The sequence below is a fragment of the Cuculus canorus genome, chromosome 3 (assembly GCF_017976375.1).
Source record: "Cuculus canorus isolate bCucCan1 chromosome 3, bCucCan1.pri, whole genome shotgun sequence".
NCBI lineage: Eukaryota > Metazoa > Chordata > Aves > Cuculiformes > Cuculidae > Cuculus > Cuculus canorus.
The window spans coordinates 79,790,269-79,817,224 of record NC_071403.1 but is presented as its reverse complement, the minus strand read 5'-3'; the positions used below and the strand labels follow the sequence as shown (position 1 = coordinate 79,817,224).

General features: G+C 38.0%; 1 protein-coding gene across 4 annotated transcripts; it reads right to left on the bottom strand.

Moving 5' to 3' along the window:
• Positions 1 to 1,096: 1,096 nt before the first annotated feature.
• On the bottom strand, positions 1,097 to 25,313 carry SANBR (SANT and BTB domain regulator of CSR). 4 transcript variants are annotated; one of them, XM_054063873.1, is made up of 21 exons: positions 25,195 to 25,313; positions 22,032 to 22,197; positions 19,971 to 20,157; positions 16,633 to 16,726; positions 15,313 to 15,551; positions 14,424 to 14,482; positions 13,456 to 13,616; positions 12,739 to 12,825; positions 12,523 to 12,633; positions 10,429 to 10,552; positions 10,081 to 10,233; positions 9,700 to 9,845; positions 9,220 to 9,319; positions 8,096 to 8,128; positions 6,432 to 6,531; positions 5,395 to 5,489; positions 5,252 to 5,280; positions 5,081 to 5,154; positions 3,890 to 3,978; positions 3,448 to 3,539; positions 1,097 to 2,280 (listed from the first exon to the last, which is right to left on the bottom strand). In XM_054063873.1, exons 2-21 carry the CDS (start codon positions 22,179 to 22,181, stop codon positions 2,244 to 2,246), a joined length of 2,160 nt encoding a protein of 719 aa, XP_053919848.1. In that variant the 5' UTR covers positions 22,182 to 22,197; positions 25,195 to 25,313; the 3' UTR covers positions 1,097 to 2,243. The 4 variants fall into 4 exon arrangements, with proteins under 4 accessions (XP_053919848.1, XP_053919849.1, XP_053919850.1 ...); XM_054063874.1 differs by having other exon boundaries at positions 5,395 to 5,486; XM_054063875.1 differs by lacking the exons at positions 19,971 to 20,157; positions 25,195 to 25,313 and having other exon boundaries at positions 22,032 to 22,186.
• Between the last annotated feature and the right edge of the window lie 1,643 nt (positions 25,314 to 26,956).

The window sequence follows — 26,956 nt, the reverse complement described above, 5'->3', positions numbered from 1 at the left end:
ACCACGGCACTGGAAGGCAAAGTTAAACATGTTTTCACCATACCTTAGTTCGACATTTGGCATACTTAAGTCATTTGTAGGGTAGCTCACTATGAACTTTTAATTCAGCTTCAAAACTCAACATAGATAAAAAGTTTTTTAAGTTCTTATAGAGTTGGAGTAGCTCTTCATTCAACGATATCCTTGGCAGATAAAAAGCCTGTACCACGACGCTGCTATTTAACCACAAATACACATGCTTGACTGAGACTAAACAACTTTTTCACACTTAGATCTATTAAAAAAAACTCACACGCTTCTTAGATTAATTACATTTATTTCCATTAAACCAAGGCAATTTTTCAAAATTAATACAAGATAAAAATTCAGTGTGGTTGGCAAAGGGAAAAAGACACATCATGTATGTTACTTCCATGTGCTCAAAAATATTTTTGAATAAAATAATACTGGCACGTAGAACTTGCACTTTCCCACAGAATAACACCAGTGGAATTTTCCCTTCTCCTCTAGTCAGTAGTTCTATGCAAACTAAACACACATACATGCAGCCTGCAACTTTCATAGCAAATTTGGAACAACTTGCTATCAGAAGTCACAAAATTGTAGTAAAACACCTACTCTACACGTTTTCACACTCAGTTGATTTTACAATACTGCCTCTTTAAGATAAACAACTATCAGTTTTCCAATGTTTACTATAAGTGCTTAAAAATGCATTATTAGTTGCCAACAGGCCTGAGGTATTAATGAAGCCTTGTTTATTTGATACAGATTAAAGCACTCCTGAAAAGCCACGATTCCTGCTTGAAATCAAACCCATTGAAATCCATGGTTTTGCCTGTTGGTTTCACTGGGCTCCAAATTTGCTATCGCATTGGGCAAAACACACCATGAACACCACTCTTTAATTGTTTCAATAAAAATCTTCTACCTTGACAGCAGTATTTTCAAGTATTGCTATCCTAGCCTTCTAACACCTACTGAAAATCCTCAAGAAAGAAAACAAACTAAAAAAGCCTTACTGGAGAGAAGACTGCATTTAGACAATGATCTCCCTCTTCTTACCCTTACCCACCCTCCCACCCAGGATCTTGCTGACTTGATTCCAAACTCACAATTTATTATACAGCTGTGGCCTGGAATAAGCTTTCCCTGAGCGCTCTTTCTACCTGTTTCAAAAAAGTCAGAATGTGTTTACTTTGATTCAGCCACTATTATTGCCATTTTCTTTGCTAATATGCAACTTACTTTCCAGGCAAGTTACTTCATTTTCATAGCCCTGGATTTTACATGTAGACAAACCTGTATTCTATTGCTCCAAATACAGAACTTGAAAGTGCATCTGACTTCTAAACAGTATTATTCAGGCAGGTTTCAGAGAGTAAGTAGACCCAAAAGATCTACATGCACAAATCTTCATAATGTTTCATCTCAGTTGAAAGATATATATTTAATAGCAGATCTGCACAGAAATTTCGTGGCATAGCATCATTAAGAGAACGAATTTGCTTCCTAGAGTCTGGATACTAAAAGGGAACAAAACATTGAGTCAGATATGGAATGGGAATGCTTATTCATTTCACATACAAGTAAGGCAAGCATTTCACATGCGAGACACAATACTGCATCATCATGGCATTGATTGTAATCTTTGGAGGTCTAGTCTCTACCTGCTATCCACCTTCAAACCAAGGGGAGTTGTGTGATATGCAGAAGGAAGCCTCAAAGCAGCATTAAAATTTTGCTTAAACTAGTCTAAGTCACAGGTCTTTTTATGGACTTTAAATGCAAATCCCCAGAGAACTGACCTAAAAGGTACCATTAAATCATACACAATACTCTTAGGCAACATGTGTTAATGCTGCTGACTGCACTCAGAATTCAGTAATCTTGCTTTTTCCTTTCCAGTATTTCTAGCATATTAAAAGGCATATTTATCTTCCCCCATAAAGTTAATCTAATAATTTAACTTCACAGATTTATAAAATATTTTCTATGCAACTTAACACAGTAGCCTAAAAAAGCAATTAAATTTAAATTTCAGAAATAGTATATTTACAATTAAAATAAGTACAGACATTATTGGATCTGCATTCATTTATCGCACAAAATCATTTACAAGGCTTAAAGTAATAAATAAGTCACTGGAAAGCTTTCAGAGATGTGCAATCTCCATATGTCAGAGTGCAGTACAGTTTCAGGAAGCAGTAATGAATTCTGGCTGAAGTGTTTTTCATGAGTCCTTATGTTGGACGGCCTTGACCAAAACGGGATTTTGACCTGGATTAAGAATGCATAAGAAACATATGTACATTATTACTGCTAGAACTTTAAATTATTGTCCAGTCAGCTCTCTAGTCCACTATCTGTTTGAAGTGAGAGAGGTGGGTACTGGTCTCTTCTCCCAAATAAGAAGCGATAGGACAAGAAGAAATGGCCTTAAGTTCCGCCAGGGGAGGTTTACATTGGATATTAGGGAAAAATTATTTACTGCAAGAGTGGTGAAGCATTGCTGCAGGGTGCCCAGGGAAGTGGTGGGGTCACCGTCCCTGGAGGTGTTCAAGAAACATGTAAATGTGGCACTCTGGGACATGGTTTAGTAGGCAGGGTGGTATTGGGCTGATGGTTGGACTGGATGATCTTAAAGGTCTTTTCCACCCTTAATGATTCTATGAAATTACTTTCACATTAAAGTGTCTTCTGAGAGAAGGAGAGGAAAAAAAAATCTCACTCAATCTATTATTGAGAAAGTTGCTTTTCTGCCAGAATACCTGTATTAACAAACTGCATATTCCTACAACAGTACACGGCTGAAAAAACTGTAATGTCAAGTATGTTGTCTTGAAATCACTAGTTCTACAGAAAGTCACATACTTTTTTTTGACAAAAATAAGACCTGTGAGAAATTTCTCTAATAAGTTATTTGAAGCTTCCAGACCATCCCTTAAAAGCTGCTCAGCAACTCCACCATAAACTTCAGCCCAAGAGGCTCAGCTGCTGGCCAGATTGTGGCCAGTTCCAGGCTCGGCAGCTGCACAACCTGTGCCAGCTTCTCAGTTCATTTGTTTGATACGTTTAAGGCTAGAAGACCAATGTGCAGTAAGGTAGGTTTTTGGTGTGGGGGTTCATCTGGTTTTATAAGAAGGACAAAGAATAGGCTTGGCTAACACTTTTCCAGTCATCCATAATTCCACAGAAAATTACATTGGAGCAGCAGTCAACTTTTCAACATAGAAGCTATAAAGCTGTTCTTCCAGTATGGGAACAAGAGTTCCACTCTTAGCTCTGCTTTGATTTAACAAAGGAAGCTTTCACATCACATACAGTTAACCTGCTGGAAGTTGATGCAAAAAAGTTTAAGAAAGGAGGCATGTTTTTCTTTAAACAAATCCCCCACATCTCTGAAATTCACACATGATGCATTTTCCTTTTGTTTTAATATCTTACCTGGCATTCTTCTCAGCGCTGTTTTGTCGTGCACTGACCTGTGCTGAGGCTCTTATCTGAGCTTCAAGTCTAGAATAAATGCCTCCTGCATACTGTAATCCAGAAAAATGTAAAGTTTTTACCTTATTCCAATTTAATCAGTGACTTTTCATAAAAAACACTAATCTTCAGCAGAACCTATGGCGTACTATTTTTATCATCACAACCCAGTACTGAAACCTTTTAAACTCATCCTATTTTCCATGCCCAATTTTTAAAGATGGTGAACTTAATATTACACTATTTTCCTTAAAAAATGCTTGGAACAGAATGAAGACTGATAAAATTCAGTTCACTATCTACAGTATCAAATAAATGGTATTTTCATTTATGTAACACGTTTTTATTACCAAGGCTCACTTCAATTCCTTAAACAGTACACCGTGACAGAAAAAAATCTTACTTCTTTGCTGTCTTTTGACTTGACCCGATCAAGGTCTCCCAGTCTCATTTTTATTAAGTGCCCTGTAATCTCTGACATTCTTCTCTGATCTGTCAAGAATAAGAAAGAACATTTAGAACGGACATTTCCTTGCTACTGAATACAAAGAGAGAAGAATTAGATGTGCACTTTAATAACATTCTATTTGTGAAATTAGTTTTCTTTTCAGCTCATATAAAAATCTTTAACAACCAAGATCCTAGATCCAAACACATAATGTAGCTTCAGCAGTATTCTTAGCAGATACCAGAATCGGACTGAGGCATTACACTGAGGTTCAAATCTATAGGAATGGTTTTGATGCAGAAGTTTTCAAAACTGCAGAAATGCACAAGAACCTCAGGAGAGATTATAAAAGGTGGAACAAAAGAATCTAATTCTGAATATTTTCAGTCAGAAAGACTAGGAAAGAGATATAATTGAGTGCTCATCCCTGTTTATCTGTACAGAAAACAAATGGCATAGGGATGCAGGAAAAATTATTCACATAGTTCTAGAGTAATCAGGTAACACAATTATAATCTCTGTAGGTTATGCCCTGACATTCCAAACATGAACCATGCTAACATACACTTACAATAAATATTTTAATTTCTTATCTTCTATACAGATCTAATCTTCTATACAGAGCCATGCAAACTTTAAACTCCTTTCCAATATTTTCCAAGACAGTAAGTCCAATGCTGCCCATTTATTTTTTAATCTGCATGCAAGACTACAATGTATGAATTTTACATGGTGGATTTTCTTTTCATTTTCCTATCATGAACACTTTTTTTCTCCTGCAGAATACTAATAAATAGAATACTGCAGATTGCTAATAAATGCAAATCAAACCATAACTAACATTTTCAGAAGTATTTCCTAGCCATATGAATATTTTTGTACATTTTGGAAGAGTTCGAGATCTCTGTGCACTTTGGATACAGCTGATTACCAACAATTAGCTGCGCAGAAATGTTCCTCTTCCAAATGAGGAGCAAAGTGTTTAAAAAAACGCCACAAAACCCCCACTGCTATATTCAAGATTAAATTCAACCTAAAGGTTTCCAATTAGCCTTATTTTAGGAAATTAGCCATTTCTTATATGAAAGACTATTTCTCTCTGCATAATATTAACTTTATGAAAGCTAAACTCATGCAAGAACGGACCATCTTCTCTTTGAGCATCTTGGTTGAATCTTAGTGATCTGGAGGCATCCCATTTGTTCTGCTGCATACTCACACTGGTTAGAAAAGAAAGATGCACACAGTGTTATCAGTAACAAGTTACAAAAAGGGACATACACCAACACGTTCTCGAGGACTTTGAAAATTACTTACATGAATGGAGATGCATCTCGGGAACTCGACTATTAAAGAAAGAAAATCACATTAACTATCTTTTAAGACCAAGTCCAAAAGTTTAGAGAATCTCAGATTATTCAACCCAAGCAGAGAGGCTGGCTTCACACCTCTGATTTTACCTTGTCAGATGGCTTCTCCTTTTTCTGAACACCAGGTGAAGAAACTACTTTCTTTGGGTGCTTGTAGGATTTCTTAGATTTCTCCTTTCTCCCTGCTAATTGAAGAAATATTTGCTAACATCATCACAGATATCTGTAACTTCTACATATCTACAGAAGATTTTTTTTTCCCTTTATTCCTTTACAAATAGAGTAAATGAGCAGGCTGTTTTCCCTTTGTTAGTGTTGAAGGCATGCTAATTCACACAGATTACCCAAACGCTTTTCTATTACACACGCATACAGGAACTCAAGTACATATTAAAAATGCAGAGTGATTACATATAACTGCATGCATTTTCTGTTGTAAAACTAAAAGCAAGTGCACATGCAAGCTACATCTTTGACCATATTAATTCAATCAACAAGCCCTGAGTGATATCAGACCAAAGAAATCTAAAGTCAAACTACAGACATTTTTTTGTTTTTAATGTACTAGTGCACTCCAGTCCCCTTGAGTCAAGACAAAAAGAACAAAGAACTGCATCTGTTCAAATGGCTGGTTACTAGGGTGGAAAGGAAAAGCTGCTTTTTGGACTTCCATGTTCCTAAACCCCTTATGATACTTAAAAAAAAAAAAAAAGAGAGAAATTATATAGATTTTATCTTCTATACAGAGCCATGTTCACTCGTCATTTCACTATGCAACCAGAAAAAAAAAGCATGCAAAAATACAGTCGTGTAGCTACTGCCTTTTCTTCCAATATTTATCTACAAGAAACTTCATAAAGTAATCTGATAGTCTTATACAAGATACACCCTTGGTCAGCTTTGAGGACATCTAACACAAGAGTACTTGCAGCTTTCCTCGTTTGCCAGCGATTTTTGATGGCACTGAGCAGTGGGATAATTGTACCTAAACACAGGAAAACTAGAAATAAAATGCAAGTAATATTATTTTTTATTTTAAAAATTCCTGATGTTTAAAAATTACTTTAAAATTCTGCTGCCTTGAATCCCTCTTGAATTCCAAGAAGGATGACCGTAAAGACTTGTACCTGGTTTCTTGCATACTTCTTCTTCATCCCCTACTTCATCCTCAGTGATCTCTGAGCCAGTGGTATACTCCTCTTCTTCGGATAACAATGACTGCTGTTTCTAATCAAGAGGAGGAGAGTGCCACAGATTGTAAGTGAGGCTCAATTCCTAATAATTGATACATTAAATCTGTCTTGAAGAAGCTAACTTCAAAACTTAGTGACATAGCTGTGCATACAGTTAGGCCTGAGAACGATTCTCAAATGTTGACAAAGTAATTTCAAGTATTTGCTTAGAATGTTTAATAAATACTTTTATGTATGTTTCTTCCAAATGGTCAAGCACTGTAAGACATTACCCAGAGAGGCTGTAGAACCTCCCATCTTGAAGATACTCAAGATTTGATTGGAGAATCGTATAGCTTTGAAATTGAATCTAACTCTGAAGTCCTCCTCACTTTGACAATGGGAGGAAATACATAAAATTAGCATTCAAAGATCCCTTCCAATCTGCATTATTCTATGATTTGGTGTTTAACATCCCATGTGTTGCTGGCTACATTACTTTTCTAATTAATCAGAAAATTTATGTTATGGTAGCAAATATCTGAGCTAGACACATAATCACAGAATACAGGAAACTACAAGTTTACAAACAGTTCTTTTGAACTTGGTGCACATTGCAAACTGCCTGAAATTGCCGAGATACTCAGTAATTAAATACCACAAGATATGCATATTGCAGTGTGCTACAAAGACACAGATTATATACACCAGAACTAACTGCATTAATAATTTATCGCAAGCTGGTCTGGAATATCTGCTTGGCTTTTTTTTTTTCTGAACTCGTCCCAATACCTGAATTTATATTTTTTCCTTCTCTCTCTTGCACATCATCATAAACTATGGGCTCCAATATTGCAGCAGATGGGGTTACAGTAAATAGTTCCTAACTGATCAGGACAGAATAATGAAAACACTAAGGAATTTAATGTTTACATTGTTTAAGTATTCACGCACATTTTTTAAAGTGATGAGTGCGTAGTAATCCATGGGAAATGATGAAGCTTAACATGGACTGCAAGTTCAAAACGTCTAGGAATGATGTTTTTGAAAGGACAATCTTCCTAAAGCACACTAGGAACATCAGACAGGAACACAAATCCTCAAGACTGATGGGGTAAACTGCTGCTCTCTAGCATTTACATACAGAAACAGTAAATCACACAACATTCTATGCTACTGGAAGAGTGAGTCCTCCTTCTCTGAATTTGGCTAGGCACTCAACTCTGATAAAAGCTTTGCAATGAAGCAGCAGCATAAAAGACAAAAAAGACAAAGCATCTCAGGCATCAAAGAGACAGACACTCAAAAACTGACTTTGATGATTTACATGTCCATGAGCTATTAAGTACTGATACACGGAGTGCTGTTCTATTGTTTGTCATCACTTACAATTATAAAGGAATTTTTAATTTTTATTCAGGCCAAAGTAGTACTTCATACATACTTTATATTTTCTTGTAAAAAAGTGTTGCCATATTGCAACCTCCAAATTAAAGCAAAAGTAAGAAAATACATTTACTGCTATGTTTATTATAAAATAAGACAAAAAAACAAAAGCAAGTTCTCTGCCAGTGCAGAAGAGCAAATATTTAATATAATGAACAAACTATTTTACTAACCAGCTGTAAAGTCCAGTTCTTCAGAGAAAGAAACTGTAGTCACAAAAGGAAAGAGAGAGACATGCAAGTTAAAGAATGAGTAATCAGAACAACCAAAAAAGTAAGCGGAATTCTAAAAGAAGAGTGGCATGTTACAGTACAGCAATCTACACCGGTAACTCCTAGAGGGTCTATTCCCATCTTTAACTATAAAATTTGGTGGAATGACTAACCTCCAACAGGTTGTGAGCCACTCACCAATTAAATGCAGTGAATTCAGGTCATTGTTTTAAGGTGACTAATCTTAGCACTAAAAGTATTCACAGGTGATTTTTATCAAAAAAAGCAGTCCAGAACAGAGCTGGCAGTTACATACCAGACTGTTATAGAGTTTAAATTTAATAGCCTCCTGCTTTTATCTCCAGAGAGCTTCTGATAATGTTTGAAATTCTCAAGGAATCAGCAACATTGTGCTGCCATCAGGATCGTTGAGTTACCAGAAGTTCCATCAAGGGTGCAGAATGTTAAAAACGTATCTCTGCATGAAACTTCTCCTTAAACCAGAGGTAGTATTACAGTCTCCTTAAACTTGCCTTAGAAAATCCCTCTGCTGACCTGACAAACACACAGTGACATACATGCATCATAGTTCTAGAAAGTAAGTTTCCACATTTTGGAGGAAAAAAAAAACCAGAACACAACAAAAAGCCCAACTAAATCACAATCCAAGCTGCTGCTCTTCATTTATGGCCTTGGCAGAACTCATGTGGACAAAACCAGAGGCAGACAAAACTAAGGCCGCAATTATTTATGTATTTGCAAATGATGTATTTTGAAGTATGACAGGATCCTTAAATATCATCAGTTTAAAAATGGGGTTGAAAGCACAGACATACGGAGAATTGTCTCTAATATACAGAAATAGTTTTAGTAGACATAGTAGAAGTTTCTCCTTTTCACCAATCGGATATTTTGTACCTATAGTACCCTATGCTATCCTGCAATGCTCAGCAGTGCACTTCTTCCTCCAACAATGTATGAGTTTTATTTTTATTAAATGACTAACAACTTCTTCAACGCATCCTTGTAAGAATGCTCATTATCAGAAAAAGGGGGGAGGGGAAAAAAACCCTGTTAGCACTCACAGCATTGATTTCTCCAGCTTTGGGACCCCATGGCGTATTTGATTCTACAAGCACATCACATTCAATGCCTTCTTCATCACAGAGCCCAATACCAGAATCACTTAAAAAAAGAGAAAGATGTGAAATGAAAATGAAGTTTTCTATTTCACAGCTTTAGAATCAGTTTCTCTTTACTCATCACTTATCAAGAAAGAAGACAGACTTCCAAGCCTACCATATAATATTTGGATAACGATCCACTAAACTGTGAAGATAGGAATGAATGCTTATGGAGGATGAATGACCAAATGACTGTTTGTAATGTAAAAGGTAAAAGTACTTGTTCTTCTCTTCCCAATTTCCAACTAAACAATCAAAAATAAGTTGTCTTTAGGAAGTCCTACATCCCATATTAAAATGAGAGAGAAATCAAATGTAACACACACACATGTTAAGTGTTGAAGGCTAAGTTATTTCAGTAACACAACACAATGTTCTTACCTATTCTCATCCTTAGTGAAGGGAACAACTATAACATCTCTATGATGAAGAAGATCATTCAGTATTTTAGTAGTTTGAGATGGCAAAGCATCCCCATCTTCATTTCCTGAAGGTACATCGACCGTGTGATCCCTCACTTTGCAGCCCTGTGATATAGATACATAAAAGATCAAATACTGCAGTTAATGGTAAAAACTGATTTCAGTAGGTACGATAACAAAGTTCAGCTTTTGAACTCGTGTCCCAAAGTCCTAGCAGCCCTTGGGACACTGTGACAACTTACAATCCTTATTTTGGAAAAAGATCTATTTTTCAAAACATACTGTTGCCTCTATGACATGCATTACGCTCTTCTAAAAGTGAATTAGTATTTTTAATTACCTTTGGGAGGGTTGTAGGATCAAATCGAAGCACTTTTTGGTTACAACAGGGATATACTCCTGTCCCTGTTGAGCCTAGAGCACTTGCTACACCTGGATAAAGAACTGGCTGCGAATGGTACTGGCAATGGGAATATTCCGTACACAGGAAAGACTATATTAGAATAAAAAAAGAGATAATGAGAGGTAAGATTACTTATACATGTCAAAATTTTTGTACTATAAAGAATGTATACCAAGCTTTACTGCCATATATTTTCAAAATTGCTTTAAGCCTTGCCTCACCCCTCAAAAACCACCCACAACAAGCCATCTACATACCAACAAGTGAAGGTGAAAATATCCTAACCTGGTTACATTTTGAGCAGGTCAACCAATTGACAGTCCCCCAAAGGCGCCAATAAACATCCCGCCAAGATTTCAATTCCTCATGAAGGCCAATTAAGTACTCATGGACTTCCCAGGTTTTGTCTCTGAAAAAGCAAAAGGTCAAGTTGCATAGAGAATCATAACTCCATTTTGATCCTGCCACCAGAAAGGTGAGGTGGAGAAAGAGCAGAACATACGTTTCACTGGTACAAAGCTTACAGAAAAGTTCAGAGCAGGAAGGATACAACATGGGACAACCGTTATTAAATTCAGACCATGGCAGAAGAACCTATATTCTTTCATAACATCTAAAGCTTACTAAAAGGAAAGAATTACAGCTTGATCCATCTCGAGCTCCATATACTGCAAACTTATAAGCAAAGATAAATGTCAAGCCTTTTAGAAATCAGGAGAACCATAAAAACAGAGAAAAACCCAATACACAGACTAGAAGAAATCAAAATACGTATGTGCAAACAAGTTCAGTCATTCTGCAGGTTTTTGTCTTTAAAGTAATATGTCGTGCAACAGAAGGGAAGTACTGCCATTCCATTTCATTTATTTTAAAAGCCAACTTATTTCTATGTATCTGCAATGCTGCAGCAACTACTCAGTTAAGAACTAAAGTTTGAAAATATAAGACCATGCCTTGTTGATGAATAAAAGTATCCAAGACTTCTGGTCTTAAAAACACAGCCTTTGCTCCTACCTAGTGATAAAACTCTTCAGAATTCAACAGAGAATACACAACCTGCACTAGTGCACATTATCTTTACAAAAAGTAAATACTGTTTTCTCACAGCATTAAGCCCAAGCCTGAGTATTTTTTTTATTCTGCATACATCTAATCTAGACTAAGTGAGCAGCAGTTTCAACAGGAAGTTAGTTCTAGGCATCGCTAGAAGACAAATTAATATAAGCCTATTTTAAGTCATTAAAGATAGGCTTGTAGTAACTCATAAGGCTGAATTTAGTAGTGGCCAGCATCACTTCACCTAATGAACAGTCTATGGATTGTGTGTAGAAAAGCATTCACAAGTACCACCAGGCAAACAATCAGAGCCTAAATAATCTTCTGAGTAACTTTAAAACCCTGCACATTTAAATGCTAGGAATTGCATAGCTGCTACATACAGCCAGCTTAAGTGAAGTAATAAAATTAATTAATTTAATCACTGAATGCAAGATTCGGTTTTATTTAGACTTATAAGCTAAACTTAGTCCACATCTTGGAATTACTGGTGGGAGGCAACACCAAAACCATGTTGCTTTGGGAGCCGACACTGAATTGTGTTTCAGTTGTTGTGAATGAAGTACTCTAATCTGAAATAATCTGATGTGATGAGAAAGGTCTCCTTATTAATTTTCCACCACCTTCTTTAAAAGGGGTATGTAAGGACAGCAGGAACTGCAGCTGATCATGCACTGGTCTTCATTAAGGATAGAATCCAGCTGTTCACAAACATGGATCAAACAGCCAGAACTAATTAAACATTTACGCTAAATAAGTATGGCATACCTACAGAATAAGTTCTGGAAGCTCCTCTGACAAATACTTTGGAACAGAAAAAAACTGGCAAAGTTTAGTTATAGTAGACTTTGAGCAGGCTGAGTATTTGACAGCATAAAGTCAGTTTAGGAAAAAAACTCTGTAGCATTTCTTTACCAGCAGAGGTGGATCTCTCATTCAGTAACAAACCTTGTAGAAATGCAACCTTTAATGTAAGTTATCATCCACTACACATATCTTAAAACCCTTTGATTAAAGAATGAGCTGAGTGTTTTCTTTTTAAGGCAGTACAACCCAAAACAGCCCTCCCAGTAACCATGGCTGTAGTTTTTCCATTTCCATTCAAAAGCAGCACTGCTGAATGAATTGCAGTTAGTACATCATAATCACCTTTTTTTTTTTTCCTGCGAGGTAACAGAAAAAGTTAAGATGCTTCATACTGCTCTTCGCATACCTGTGACTTCATTTTGTAATGTGAGTATCCGATAATTCCTAAATACGTGGTATTTTTGTAAAATCCCCCAAAACTATATAGTTGAAGAAATATTTATATACACACACTACCTTATATGAACATAGACAATATTCCCATGTTGATCTATGTTGATTTTTCCAGGTACACAAGGTATTCTTCTTTCAGTTTCTTTAGTTAGCAGCTTTTTACATAAACAACACCTAGATTATAAAACAAACAAACAAACAAGTATTGGCGTAACAGCAGGGCTTCAAAACACAGAGACTTGTCCTAGCAACTGAAGTAGAACTATAAAAAGACCATACCTGTATAATGTTGCTGCATTTCCTCGAGAATCTGGATTTTGGTACTCTGGATCAAACAGTCTCTCAATCTTCTTGCAGAAAAGTTTACTATTAATGACAGCAACACAGCCTATCCATTAGAAAAAACTGAAAATTGTTTTATGCACAGCAAGACTAACAATGATATTCTAAAGATATGCAAAGCCACCATATTTCTTTCAGGATCTAGCTTTTAGTGTGATTTTTCTTTAAAATAATCTCTTCAGACAACTGGTTCCTGACCTGGTCATCTCTTATTTTCACACAGATGTGAGGAAAGAGATCCTTTACTCTTTCGTCTATCACAACTATTTAGCCTTTCAGTCACCCTAAATTCTGTGTCTAAACATCAGCATTCACAGGACGCTGAAGCCATTCTCTACCATTTAGAAGCATGTCATCACATAACAGTTTCCTTACCCTAATCTTGGCTCCCATGTGAATTCATGAATAATTTGTCCATGTCGCGCTCCTACTGATGCCTTTCTTTTAGCTCATTTCCTATAAAAAAACCTATTTCTTTTGGCTTATAATTTTAATATAGAATTCTGAAATCACTTCATCATATTCTGTGTTAAAGATACATTACATGAGAATATAAATTGTACGTATCAAATCTCACAGTGTCTTTGCTGTTCTAAAAAATGATCTAAAGGCCCTACAGCCCTTCAGTAGTGTATTACAGGAGGAAAAAAATACCTCTTGAATTTGTCTCTTTTGTCCTTCAGCTCTTCCACTTCATTGTGCGTGAAGAGATCAGCAATGTGTGTAACAAGATTAGCATTGATACAATTCATGTTACACGGTGTGGCTACAATAGCATTCATATTTTTGTGACAATAATGAATACATTTTTCTACCTAGGAAAAACAAAACAGTTAGAAATAATGTTAAGGAATTTTAGACAAAGCTATGTCAAAAGATGTACTAACTGATTCAAGATTTTATTTTTTTAAGCTGTGCTGTTTTGGAAAACTATTTCAGTTCAACTTAAAAATAAAAAAAACAAGTCTCAGATTTGTCTAAAGGAGACTCTGAATTTATGTGACTGAATTAGTTTGCGTTGTCCTCAAAAAGGTTTCTACAGATCAAAAATCTCCTCTGCAAATGTTTCATCTTCAACAAGTGATACCTTCCAACTGCTTGTACAAAGAGAACCACAGTTCACATTATCCATAGTATTGCCTGGATCTCAACTTCAACAGCTACATTTACTGCGCCTTTAACTGTGGGTCACCCTAATGACAGAACTTTTGACAAACATGTTAACAAACAAGCTATAAGATATTACTTATACAGAGCTGGAGAACCAGATCCTAATTGCATAAGAGTAATTAGTGTAAAAAGGATAGAAAACAAAGGCATTCCCTTATTTAATAATCTTTTTAGATAAGACTTCTCAGACGTTAGATACTGACGTTACTCTAGATCTTGGCAAGTCCAAGATCCCACTAACACATTTATAAATAACGTATTCTACGCTTTCTTGCGCTGAGATTCTGCAAGCAGTAGATTACTGCATTGAACAAGAAGGTTGATAAAAATATCAAAACATTCTCCTTGCAACATCTGCTCACATAACAGCCAAAGCACAACAAACAAACTGTTGGACATGTGGTAATTAACTGTGCCCTTATGACAGAGAATCTTTCTTTCTTAATACTTACTAATGAATCCATCTTCAAAAACTCAGAAGAAATAAGAATTGATATGACGTTTGATGGTTCTAAAAGGCAATCAAGAAAAAAGGTGTTTTTTTTCACATTAATTCTTCTGATAATATTTCAAACAGATACCAAATAAAAGGAAGGGATGTGGTATGAAATTATTTCAGCAATTAACCTGTCATTCTTCCAATATGTAGAGCATTTTCCATCTTAAGTTATCATTAGGGGTTCAGCATACAACTATTACAAACTGGAATTTATAAAAACTGGAAAAGATGGCTTTATAGGGATACAATGACTAAACAATTACACAAGATTAATATTCATCTGTAGCTATCACACTCAGCTGAGACTTTTGCTTCACCTTTGCGTTGCAAATAACTCTATTCTTTTGGGTTGTTTCTATTTAAAAACTGGTAGCAAAGGCTCATAAAAAGATTAAAAACTTGCCTCAAATTCATAAAGGCAGAAGTTCTCCCACCATTGCATCAGGTTGCATTGAAATCTTAGAAAATATTGCAATTGTTCTAATGGAAAGCAGAGGGACAACAAACCAAACCCCAATAATCATCAGCAATTTAAAACTGCCACTTTGTTCTTGTTCAGAAGAAATCTAAAGTGTCTTAACTAAAAACATCAGATTCCGAAATATATTACACCATTTTCAGCTGTCAGGATGTCTCCTCAAAGCTGTCAGTGCTGACAAATCAGAGACATCAGTTACAATGACCAGAGGACATGTGTTGCAACACTTTCCTAACAACTGAAAAGCTTCAGTGCAGCAGGTAGAAACAAAGAGGCCAGGGCTGAACTGTATGAAGAATATTATTCTTCTAGTAGTACAGGACATAAAAAACCTACAACAAATTATCTACATGCTTTCCTTTACCTAAAGTGGGCATTTCATTAGCTTCAGAATCTTTACTGTTTCTTTTAACGTATCTTATTAACCAGTCAAAGATGTGAACGTCACAGTGCACCGAAATGTCCACCTCTTCCCAGCGCTGGGCATCCACTGACAGATATTCAGCGAAGTATTTCATTTCTGAAATCAAAAGGTCTCGAGGACACATAAAATCTTCTTTGAGGTTTTTTGCTTCATCGCACACATGGATCACCATATTTGGCCTCAAGAAAACAAGCCACAAGCCACATTAGGACTGTAAGCCAACAAGAACACCAAAACCGATCAACAAAAATCTCATCTCCAAATCTGGATCACACATTGCAACGCTGACATCACTAACGCTTCTTTTTAAAAGAAGGAAAACAAATTGCAGTTCTTATAATTTAATAATAATATAATGATCAATACAAACTATTAATAGAAACTATTGTCAAATAGCATCATTAAGTGGAGGACACAAATGCGTATCTTCTGACACTTAATCAGTGCAACTTAATTGCTAAATACAGGGAGAGGTGAAAAAATTTCTAGCTCCAGTTCCCAGTTGTGTCTCCAGTTTGTTATGGGACACTACCCGAATTACATAGACAACTTATTTGTTCTCCCTTTTTAATTTTCTTGAAAAAATAGGTAGGTATATATACCTAAATTACTGAGGCACCAAGGACAATAATAGTACAGAACAGCAATTTTCATCTGTGGAAATGAAAACTGTTTTATCGTAGATTAAACAGTCTATCTCTTAAGAAAAGGTCAAAGTTAGCATCAGTAAGTGCTATCTCTACAGAAAGATGTTTACCATTAGGTTTAAAACAAATGCATTACATTATTCTACATCTGTACAGTAAGGAGAACAGTGACGTGCATGGCTATTTGAACTCATAGTAAATTTTTCATTTGCACTTTTCGTTTACAGCTTTCTTTTCTTGCTTTAACATAGGACAAATCTATGCTCCCAGAACATGATTTTTTTTTAATTAAAATGTTATCAAGCATTGATCATTTTTCATTCTGATTTTAAAATCAGGCTATGTCTCCCATTTTCACCACAGGAGTGATCAGTCACTCAGGGGAACATTATGGACAGATTTCTAAGTAACCTATCCCTGTAGCACATAAGAAATCCTCAAACCAACCCCCAGTATTTCTGTAGCAATGTAAGGTTCCAGATTTTCTTTACAGCATTTATTAGGATGGTTCTACCTGGTTTTTTTCTGACGGTAGAAAAGGATGCGCAACTTAGACCTTTCTATGTCAGCCCTGTAATTCTCCTAGATAACAAATACACAAAGGTCTTCTTACCCCTGGCTTTCAACAGTGCTTTCTCCACCTTTATGCACAGGATCTTTCTGAGGTTCTGAAGAACAATTCCTGGTGGAGGTTGTGCTGGGCCTTCCTTAAATGTAAGGAAAAAAGGCTGCATTAAAACAAAAATGCCTGACCTTTTGCTCTTCAGCATCTTGGAAACGCAGCTGAAGTGCTGTTCTCATGGCAGTGCAATGTCACACGACTACCCACAAATCAGCACTATCGTAAGGGCTACTAGATACTCCAAATTCCTGCTCTGAATGCCATGCACTGGAAACTCAGACCAGCAGCACTGATGGGCTGCCCAGCTGCTTGGCTGCAAACCCAGACCAGTCTTGTCTCAATACAGAGCAGTAAAGATTCAGGCAGTGTCTTCAGTACTTCCTTCTGGAAATGCAATCCATTCCTTATCTCTCCTTGTCTGTCTTATGGAATGTGGGTCTTAAGACTGTCAAATCAACATCTCTGTTCTCAGGAAACTTTGCTGCCAGGTTATAACAACTTGAGACTAACTCTACTTCTTTTCCATAATTTCTTAGCTCTAGAAATAAGTTGCTTCCAAACAAAAGTGCAGCAGTCTCTTTCAATATGTTTCTGCTAAGTTTCTCAAATACGTGGATTAAAATAGCAGATAGAATAAAACAATGATCCAAGAAAACAGACCATGAAATCCATCTAGTCATAGAACTACATCACCCAGTTTATTCCAGAAATAAAGGACAGCTTCACTTCAGCTCAAATAGAACACAAAATCCAGTGAACTCCAGAGGTATAGTCACCAAATCCAATGATTCCTGGATGAAGGGTTAAGACAACCCCAGCATTCAGACATTGAATAACTTTTCTGACTGTGATGAATGGACAGCTGCAAACTGACACTTCAATAATCTAGCTTATAATTCAGAAAGATTGTTATCTTCTTTAAATGACAGAAGGGCACGTATCTGTCTTCCACTGATGAAAACTCATAAGGTTGTGATTTTCCATGATTACTCCCTTCAGATTTCTAGGAAAAGAGTTCCAGAAACATCATCTCTCTCATGTTATCTAAGAGGTTGTACTCTTCTGAAGATTACTAAGATAGACCTTTTCATGCAATGGCTAAATAACTATAGCAGACTACACCAAATATGATCTGGAAGGTCTACACAGCTCAGAACACACCAGTCATGCCCATCAGGAATGCCAAGTTATCACAACAGAGGCAGACTAAACAAAACTTTCTTCAGAGATATAGCCTAAGGCCTTGTGCAGTTAAGCCTCAGTAAGGCCACAGTAGAGGGGAATACAGTGAATAAAAGGGGAAGATTTACTAGACAGACATTAGTAAAACCTTGGAAGGGGCTGGGTCAGTCACAGCCTTCAGGGCAGCCTTTGGGGCAGATGACCCTGGTAGCGTTACAAAAGACAAGGTGGGAGCCTTAGGTTTTGAATGCAAGGCAAGATGAGTATTTTAAAGAGCAGGCCTAGAGGGGAAAAAAAGTGACATGGAAGATTTCTATCTGCAAATATCAAGGAGTTCATCTTGAACACAATGAAGTTATTCAGGAAATATGCGACACAGCCATATTATCAGGGATGTCTAAACTTCAACATACATTTCTTCCTGGGTTTTTTGCCTCCCCCCAAAGCTTATAGTTTGACTCCTGAAAGTTAACAATAAATACTTCGGGTAAAAGACTACCCTATGTGCTTGTTTTCTGCCGTAATATGCATTCAGAGGGACTTTAGCAGTTTGTGTTATAACTAGCAAGTAATAAATGACCTTTTATTAGACCAAAACTAGAGTACAGCTCAAAATGAATTTGGTCTCACTGCTTTTTCTTGTTATTAATCAAGCCTACAAATATATCCAAATGGACCCAAAATTCTTAAGCCTAACAATAAGCAGATGTGAATTAATCAACTAGGAAGTAATTAATTAAACAAAAAACATTTACAAATAGGCTTTTGTCAAATCTTCAATTCCAAAATATACAAGCACATCAAAAACATCAATAATTTTTCTGTGGAAAAAAGATTAATTATCCTAATTTCATATCAGCAATTACATATAAACAGGGAAAAATATTTACCCAAAGTTGCAAAGAAAGCAGAGAAAAATATCGAGCTATGATCTTGTAGTAGGAAACATTAGTGTACTTAACTGCATTAATACTTACTACATGCATTACACTGTTAGAAAGAAAACATGCACTAATTGTCTGAAGAGTTCTGTAAGCAGAGTTAGCTCGTTAAATGCCTACTGGGAAACTACTTATCTTTCAAGTAGCCACCTGCGGGTGCAAGAAGCACTGATTCCACACCATACACGTAACAAGTATATAACTGAATGCTGATGGGAAGCATTTTCAGTCTAGATATTCCACATAGTTTTCAAATATCATCTCTTGATTAGAGTTATTAAAAATGTTTTATTCATTCTACAGCAAAGGTCAAACAATTGTTTTCCTTCTGCAAAGAAAACAGTGACCAGAAAGCTGCAGTACTGTGAAGGACATCATTACAGAGAACATTTTGTTTAAACACTGCATTGTCTTCTTAATTTTTAACTCAGAAATTGTTTACTTGTTATTGAAGCAAATTTTTCATGCTGCGCATTTACCAAGTTCTGCAAGGAGCCGAAAACATCTCAGACTACAATGAAAATCACAGAGTAACTATCATACAGTCAATTACAACTTCTTACAGGAGAAGCACTTAAGGAGATGTTAACAACATTTAATTATCATTGAAATACAACTATTAGCACTGATCCTCTTCTGTTAAATTATTACTGGGACACATAATTGACCAAGACATGTCATGTGTCACAGAAAGACTGTCTTGCATCAAAAAGTAGCTAGATTAAGCTCCAACACATACGTAGCCATCTTGCCAGCGAGCAGCATGGCAAATATGGGGCTTTTTGCTGGAGAGAAGGATCTAACCTGACGGGATCACCTTCTCAGCTTTCTGCAGCTTTTCTATGCAAAACTTTCTAGTTATTTTAATAACACAGCTGAATGCGATTGCAGATGGCTGGAGGTTTAACAGCACAGCACTGGGGATACAAAACAGGAGAGTAATTCCTCTCCTAACCAAAAATTCTAAACAAGGGATTTAGTGTAACGATTTTGTCTTTTGGAAGGACAAGCTATTAAAAATACCCAAATGCTGATTCTTAATGTAAATTAACTGAAAGTGACTTCGTGTATGCATTATATTTATACTCAACTATTTCAGAGATGAACAGGTACTAGTCCTGGGTGGACTTATCACTCAGGACAGAAAAGCATGCACATACTGGTTATAATCAAAGCCAATGTATTTCAGAATGACTAAAAACATACCAGTTATAGTAATGGAATCCTGCCCAACAGCAGGCTCCTGAAACTCTGTCTGTGTATCGAGCAAGGAGGATTTGATGTACGTAGCTAAAGTTTCCACAGGACTCCCACCAGCAGCCATCAGGGGATTATACTGGTTGTCAACAGGTGAACTTCCACTGCTTTTTAGTTCATCAAACCTTTTTGCACACTGTCACAAGATTAAATGATAGGACAATGAAGCAGTAGCTTTCAGTACATTTTTAATAGCTATAATTTGAGACAGACATTGTATTTCATGATATCTTGTGCATGCGAACAATTACTGATATTAAACTTATCTTGCTTCCTATATAGTCAAGATGTGTCAGGAAAGTACATAAATATACAGTAAAATAAGTAAGATATACCACAACTAAAAGCTAACAGAAAGAGAAAAAAATAAGATGGAACATGTTTTAGCCTTTATTTCCTTAAAATTTGTGATTCCAAGCCTTATTTTCAAAAGAGAAAGTTGTGGGGAAAGTTTAAATTATCTTTTTGTAACTAGTTGTTTTACCATAAACACTGTTAGATATACTAAAAGTAGCTATAGAAATTGGTTCATGAGCATTATTTTTTACTTTATGACTTCCATTCTGATATGGAAAAGAGAGACAGATCATTTCCACTGCAGATCCATTAACTTTTCATTCCATATTTTGATGAACTAGGCAGTCTTTCCATTTTGCAAATCTGTACTCATACAATGATACTGCAGGTTTGGTTCAGCAGAATCCTGTGCACACGTAATTTACACACACAAGTAAATCTGATTTTAGGGGTGATCCTCCTGTGAGACAGCTCATCAGGCTTCATTTAAGCAGCTGGTTTTATTTATTTATTTTGGACTGAGCTAACCAATGTTGCTGCATGCCGCCTGCCTCTTTGGGAGAGGGGCATGCAGTGACACCTTTCTGATATTAATGTAGTGCCTCAAACCTGTAACAATGCCAGTCTACTACGTGCAACTGGTACATAAAAGCGCATACATTTACTGCAAAAAGGGACTCCACATATTTGAGACACTTTATTCTTTTAAATCATACTGAACTAATCATTCATGTTATCTTAATTAGAGAAGAGAGCTCACCAACACATTTACAATTGTTATATTTGCTTAATGGGCACAGTATTGTCTGCAAATTGAAAGGTAAGCAGTAGAGGAACCCCCCCAAGCACTTTGCCAAGCACTTGGAAGGCAGTAACTTTCCACATAAGCTTCTACTCCCACTCATTCACTTATAAAGTTCTAAATACAAGGTTACAGTGATGCCCAATAGCAATACTATAAACGCGAGCTGACACATTTGATTAAGTTTGCAAGAAAATAAAGACAGTTGACTTGTTTTTTTCCAGCTTTGCTGAATCACAAGGGCAAAGGCATTTTTCCTCTTCTAGCTTACTTTCCCTCAGAACTGAAAAATTAAAAAGTATTATTAACAAAAGTAAGCATTTCACCAGGAACTACAGCAATCCAGAAAGATTAAGTATATGGAGGTGCTAAATTCTTCCAGCTCTGTTCCAACCAAAGAAAGAAAAATCCACATCTTGTAGGACCAAGCAAGAGGCAACTGCGCTCTTGACTACCTAATGGAGATCTGTAACTCACACTTTCTAGGAATTATAACGGCAAGCACAGAAAGTTACAAGGTTAGTAGTAAGTATCCTTCCATCTACATGAGGTTAGTGGGTACCGCCATCCTTCCCATGAAACCCTTTGCTATGTAATTTGAAATACATTAGCATAACTACTTTTCTTTTATTCCACTCTCTACTTTCCAGCAATTTTTGTTCTTATTCTATATCAGTTCTAATAAAATAAATCACAGAAAGTATTTCTCAATTTCAATATTCAGGCTTTGTAGAAACAATTACTTTTTTTCAATCTACCACTCCTCATTTAACACTCTCGATTCTTTAGGTATAGAGCACTTCAGGGAAAAAAAATTTCCTCAGCATCAATTTCCCTCCCTTCCCCAAAGACGTTCTCTTCTTCATAAAGTACTGCTTAAAGTATACAAATTCTTTTATTAGTAAATTCACCTCTTTGGATGTGTATCCTGGAACTAGCCTTGCCACACTGTCCCAGTTGATAGGCTGAGGAACATCAATTAGGGAACACAGGATCATATCCAATACTGTTTGATTGTTGTCATATGGGAAGTTATTGTTTTCTGAAAATCCACGACTCATCTTTGGCTACTTAAGCCTAAAAGAGAAAATGTCATTAACAAGTCTTAATCCATGGTTTGCTAAAGCTTGATCTACATTAACAGCAGCACTCCACAAGTTACTACAGGAAATGTTTACCGCAGCATTCAGTCAAGTACTGATTCGTTATTTGACAAAACTTATGTATTCACATCCGCATCTTTAAAACAACAGCGGGGGGACAGAGGAGAGAAGTACAAAAAAAAACCCCAAACCAACTCAACAGCAGCAGACACTACACACCATTCCTTTGGGTTGTCAGATTCCAGGGGGGATTCACACCACTGACCCCTCCAATACAAAAAAGACCTCTCACAGCAGCATAAACAATGCAAGGACCTTTTATTTTAAATTTACTTGCATTAAAACACACTGCTCTGTTCTGCCAAACTGTCTACTGCTCAACTTTGGTCTCCTCTTGCTCTGCCCATTTGTTTTGCACACCTGACTTCCATTACACAGAAGCCAACCCAGAGTACCCAGCTAAGGGCAATCAATAACACTTTGGAGCCAGGAAACACACCACCTGCATGTTTTTCAGCTCATCCTGAAGACCTGACTTTTGAGATGCCCTCCTAACTCCTGTTTAGCTGAGATTATCAGGGACAAGAAACCTTGTTCCTTCAAGTTGAACACCAGAACAAGGACAACAGTGAACACTTTAAAAATGCAGTTCTCCTAACTGGAAAAAAAAAGTGTTATATTTAGGGTTGTTTCCCTCCAATGAATTCTAGGTATAGCATCAGGGAAGCCAGTAAAAGTTCAAAGTAGTGTTCTACCATATGGTAGGAGAAAACTGCAGGCATTAATTAAGACTTTTCTATTCAAGTAACACACAGCCAAAGAACTTAGTAGGGACTCATATTTGGAAAGCACTTTGGATCTTTCCCAAAGTACCTTAAAAAGATCACATGAATAACAGAACTTAAAAGTCAGATACAGAATTGTGACTTATAAAGCAAGGATTATAGAGAATTTCAGAGAAAATACACTTAAGATTGTAGCAGATTTAATTGACCACTTGTTACTAAAAGTATATACATGTAGATGTTTCTTTTGCATCACTCTCTGTCAGCTGAAAGAAGAGAGGCTTAAAACATAAAAATAGCACTGGTTTTGTTTCTCACTCTAGAAACTATTGCAGCACATTTTTGTTTGTTTGTTTTGTTGGTAGAAACAGAACTCACAATACCAGGTAACTGCAAGCTTTCAGCCCCTCAAAAAAACAGCTGAATAAAACCACCAGAAAGAAAAAAAAATAGAACCCACCAATATAATTCTTCGTTTTCACATACTCATAACATTTAAAAAAAAAAAAAGCCACAAAACCCCTCCAAAACACAGAAGTGCAATGCAAAAAGTCATAACATTTTAGCAATTCTGTCTAAATGATATCTATTAAAACTCTATAAAAACTCTATTAAAAATCTATTAATTTGACATGCTTTGCAAAGGACAAAGATCCTTCCCAGAGAAAAAACCCAAACTCTCCAACCAAGACAGATGCCAGTAAAGCTAAAGAATCATCAGTGCCTACAGTCACTGAGTCTTTAAACCTCATCCTGACAGTACTATCAAGAGGTGTCACCGTGGGAATTCTATAGTGAAGGCTTCTCCCTCTCAGTGCACAGACAGGTGTCAGTATCAATTATACCTAAGCCACTGAATATCTACCATATCTGCTGTTATGAAGAGAAATAACCGAGCCAGCAGCAAATCTGAGTGGTTATAAAATATGAAACTGAGTTCCTGTGCTAACTTGTATGCATGTAGCACCTGCTTTAAAAATGTTTCAATGAGATAAGTAAATGAGGGAGTATTAGAATTCACTGGTCTTGGGCCATAAAACCCACTTAATTAATGTAAAACTATGAGCAATGTCAATATTCCACAAATCACCATTTTGAGGACTAGTTCTATTATATCATTATACTCGGTAAACAAAGACAGAATTATTTCACAATAGTTAAGTCAGACCATGAAGGGATGACAGGTAATCTAAAACGTAATGACACGTTCAGAGGGGATGAAGACTTTGTGGCTCAAATTTTTTTTATTTATTTATTCTGTACATTAAAATTCGGATTTATATATGTTTATTACTACAAATATAAATGAAGGAGCACACTTAACTACAAGCATACAGAAGTGAGCTTTTTTATTTCTGTTCTGGCAAGAGCACGGGACTCGTCTTTCTGGCTTTATACAAGACATTTAACATTGGTCTCTTTGTCCTTCAGGAAATCCTATCAGAAGTATAATTAAAGACACACGCAGGATTTTTTCTCATGCAAGAACGATGCACTCCATAAGAAGAGCGACATAAAGCCTGTAATAAATCATAGTGTTGAAAGACAGAAGGTGATTTCTACAGATTCTCCCCAGTTTGTTGCAGCACTAAAAACTCAAGTTAACCCTTTCCTCAACTACAGAAGCCGGAGGAAAAAAATAGTTTCTGAATTGCTTTATCCTGACCAACCCATTCCATAGGCACAATAGAAGGATACGTGACAGCAGGAGGGTTTATTAAGACTTAGAATTCTAAAGCGGTGCAAAAGATTCCCAACACTTCAATATTTCATAAAACTGATACGATTTAAAGAGCTAATTCATTACGCAGGAAGCTGATTTACATTACCCCGTTTAAGACCGATGTTTCTTTCATTCAAAGCTAAGAACCGATCTAGAAGCGAAGGATTCCCGCCCCGCCGCAGGCGCCCAGCCCGCGGGAAGAGGAAGGTGAAGGATGGGCACCAGGTTTCATGCAGAACCCTTCGATGCAACAAAGTGATGATGGATGAGGGGGGAGGGGAGCGAAACAACAGTCACTTTGACAGCGATTTGCCCGCGTACCAGTCAAAAAGAAAAAAACAAACGGTGCGTTCAAGTAAATAAACCCCTCCCGGTCCCAGGTTTGGGCGAGGCGCTGCGGGCGTCGCCGGGCTCCGCGGGGACGGCAGGGAGCGGTGCCGGCTCCCCGCGGCGGCGGGGTTACCTGGCGGGTCCCAGGCGAGGGCTCGGCGGGCAGGGCGGCGGAAGGGCCGGGGCGCGGCAGCGGGACCGCACGTCCCCCCGCGACGCGCCCGAAGCGCGGGAGCCTCGCACACGGGCACCGCCCGGCCACGCCCCCAGGGTGTGGCTCAGCCAATCAGAGACGGACGGACGGCGAGACCACGCCCCCTCCCGCCGGGGACAGCCAATGGGATGGCCGGGAGCTGAGGGGGCGGTGCCGCGCGCGCTGTGCCGCGGTGCCCTTTGCCAGCCCCGCCTTGTCGCAGTGCAGCGGCGGCGCCCCCCCCAACCCCACCCGCCCGGCGTCCCGTAACCCTAGCAACGCGCCACGCCGCGCGGGGGGGGGGGGCGGCTTCTCCACGCCCCTACGTGACGCAACCAGGCGGGGCCGTGATGTCACGCGCCTCGCGTCGCGCTCAGCCCAGCTAGTGACGTCACACCCAGCGTTCCGCGTGCCTCGACAGCGAGATCGAGTGCACCCTCAGCAAGTTTGCGGATGACCCCGATCCGAGTGGTGCAATTGTTACACCGGAAGGACGGGATGTCATCCAGAGGGACCTGGGCAGGCCGGAGTAGTGGGGCTGTGAGACCTCATGAGGTTCAACAAAGCCAAGTGCAAGGTCCTGCACCTGGGTCGGGGCAATCCGTGGTTTCAGTACAGAAAGGAGGATGATGTGATTGAGAGCAGCCCTGCAGAGGACTTGGGGGTGCTGGTTGATGAGAAGCTCGACATGAACTGGCAATGTGCGCTCACAGCCCAGAAGGCCAACTGTGTATCCTGGGCCACATCAAAAGAAGCGTGGCCAGCAGGGAGAGGGGGGTGATTCTGACCCTCTATTTCTGTTTTGTGAGACTTCATCTGGAGTGTTGTGTCCAGGTCTGGAATCCTCAACATAAGAATGATATGGAGCTGTTGGAACAGGTCTAGAGGTGGGCTACAAGGATGATGTGAGGTCTGGAGCACCTCCCATACAAGGACAATCTGAGAGAGTTGGGGTTGTTCAGCCTGGAGAAGAGAAGGCTCTGAGAAGACCTTATAGTGACCTTCCAATACCTGAAGGGGATACAAGAAAGCTGGAGAGGGGCTATTCACAAAGGGTTGTGGTGATAGGATGACGGGCAGTGGGTATAAACTGGAGAGGGGCAGATTTAGACTAGACATAAGGAGGAATTTCTTCCCTATGAGAGTGGTGAGGCACTGGCACAGGTTGCCCAGGGAAGCTGTGGCTGCCCCATCCCTGCAGGTGTTCCAGGCCAGGGTGGCTGGGCGTTGAGCAGCATCCAGTGGGATGTATCCCTGCCCATGGCAGGGGGTTTGGAACTAGGTGATCTTTAAGGTCCCTTACATCCCAAACTATTTTATGATCCTATGATTACACTCCCACACGCGGGAATGGTGATGTGACAGAAAAACCTGTGCAGTCCCAGCACCTGGAAGCTCTCATCACCTGTCACAATAATGTGTCGGAAACGAATCGGTCTCATGACAGAAGCACTGCAAATCAGTTAAGCAAGAATTTGTGTTGGAATGTTCTCATAAAGGCTGGATTGTACCCACAAAAAGATGCTGACCAACAATAAGGAGCCTTAACTTAAGCTTTTCCCAGGTTTTCAGCTGATCTAAATAATAAATAATACACTTGAATAAATAACACACCGTAAAAGCAGCTCTAAGTTTCCCATTACTACTTACATGGGACAGCCCAGCCACCGGAAGCTGTTCCAAGGGTCTTCTCAATCCAGTT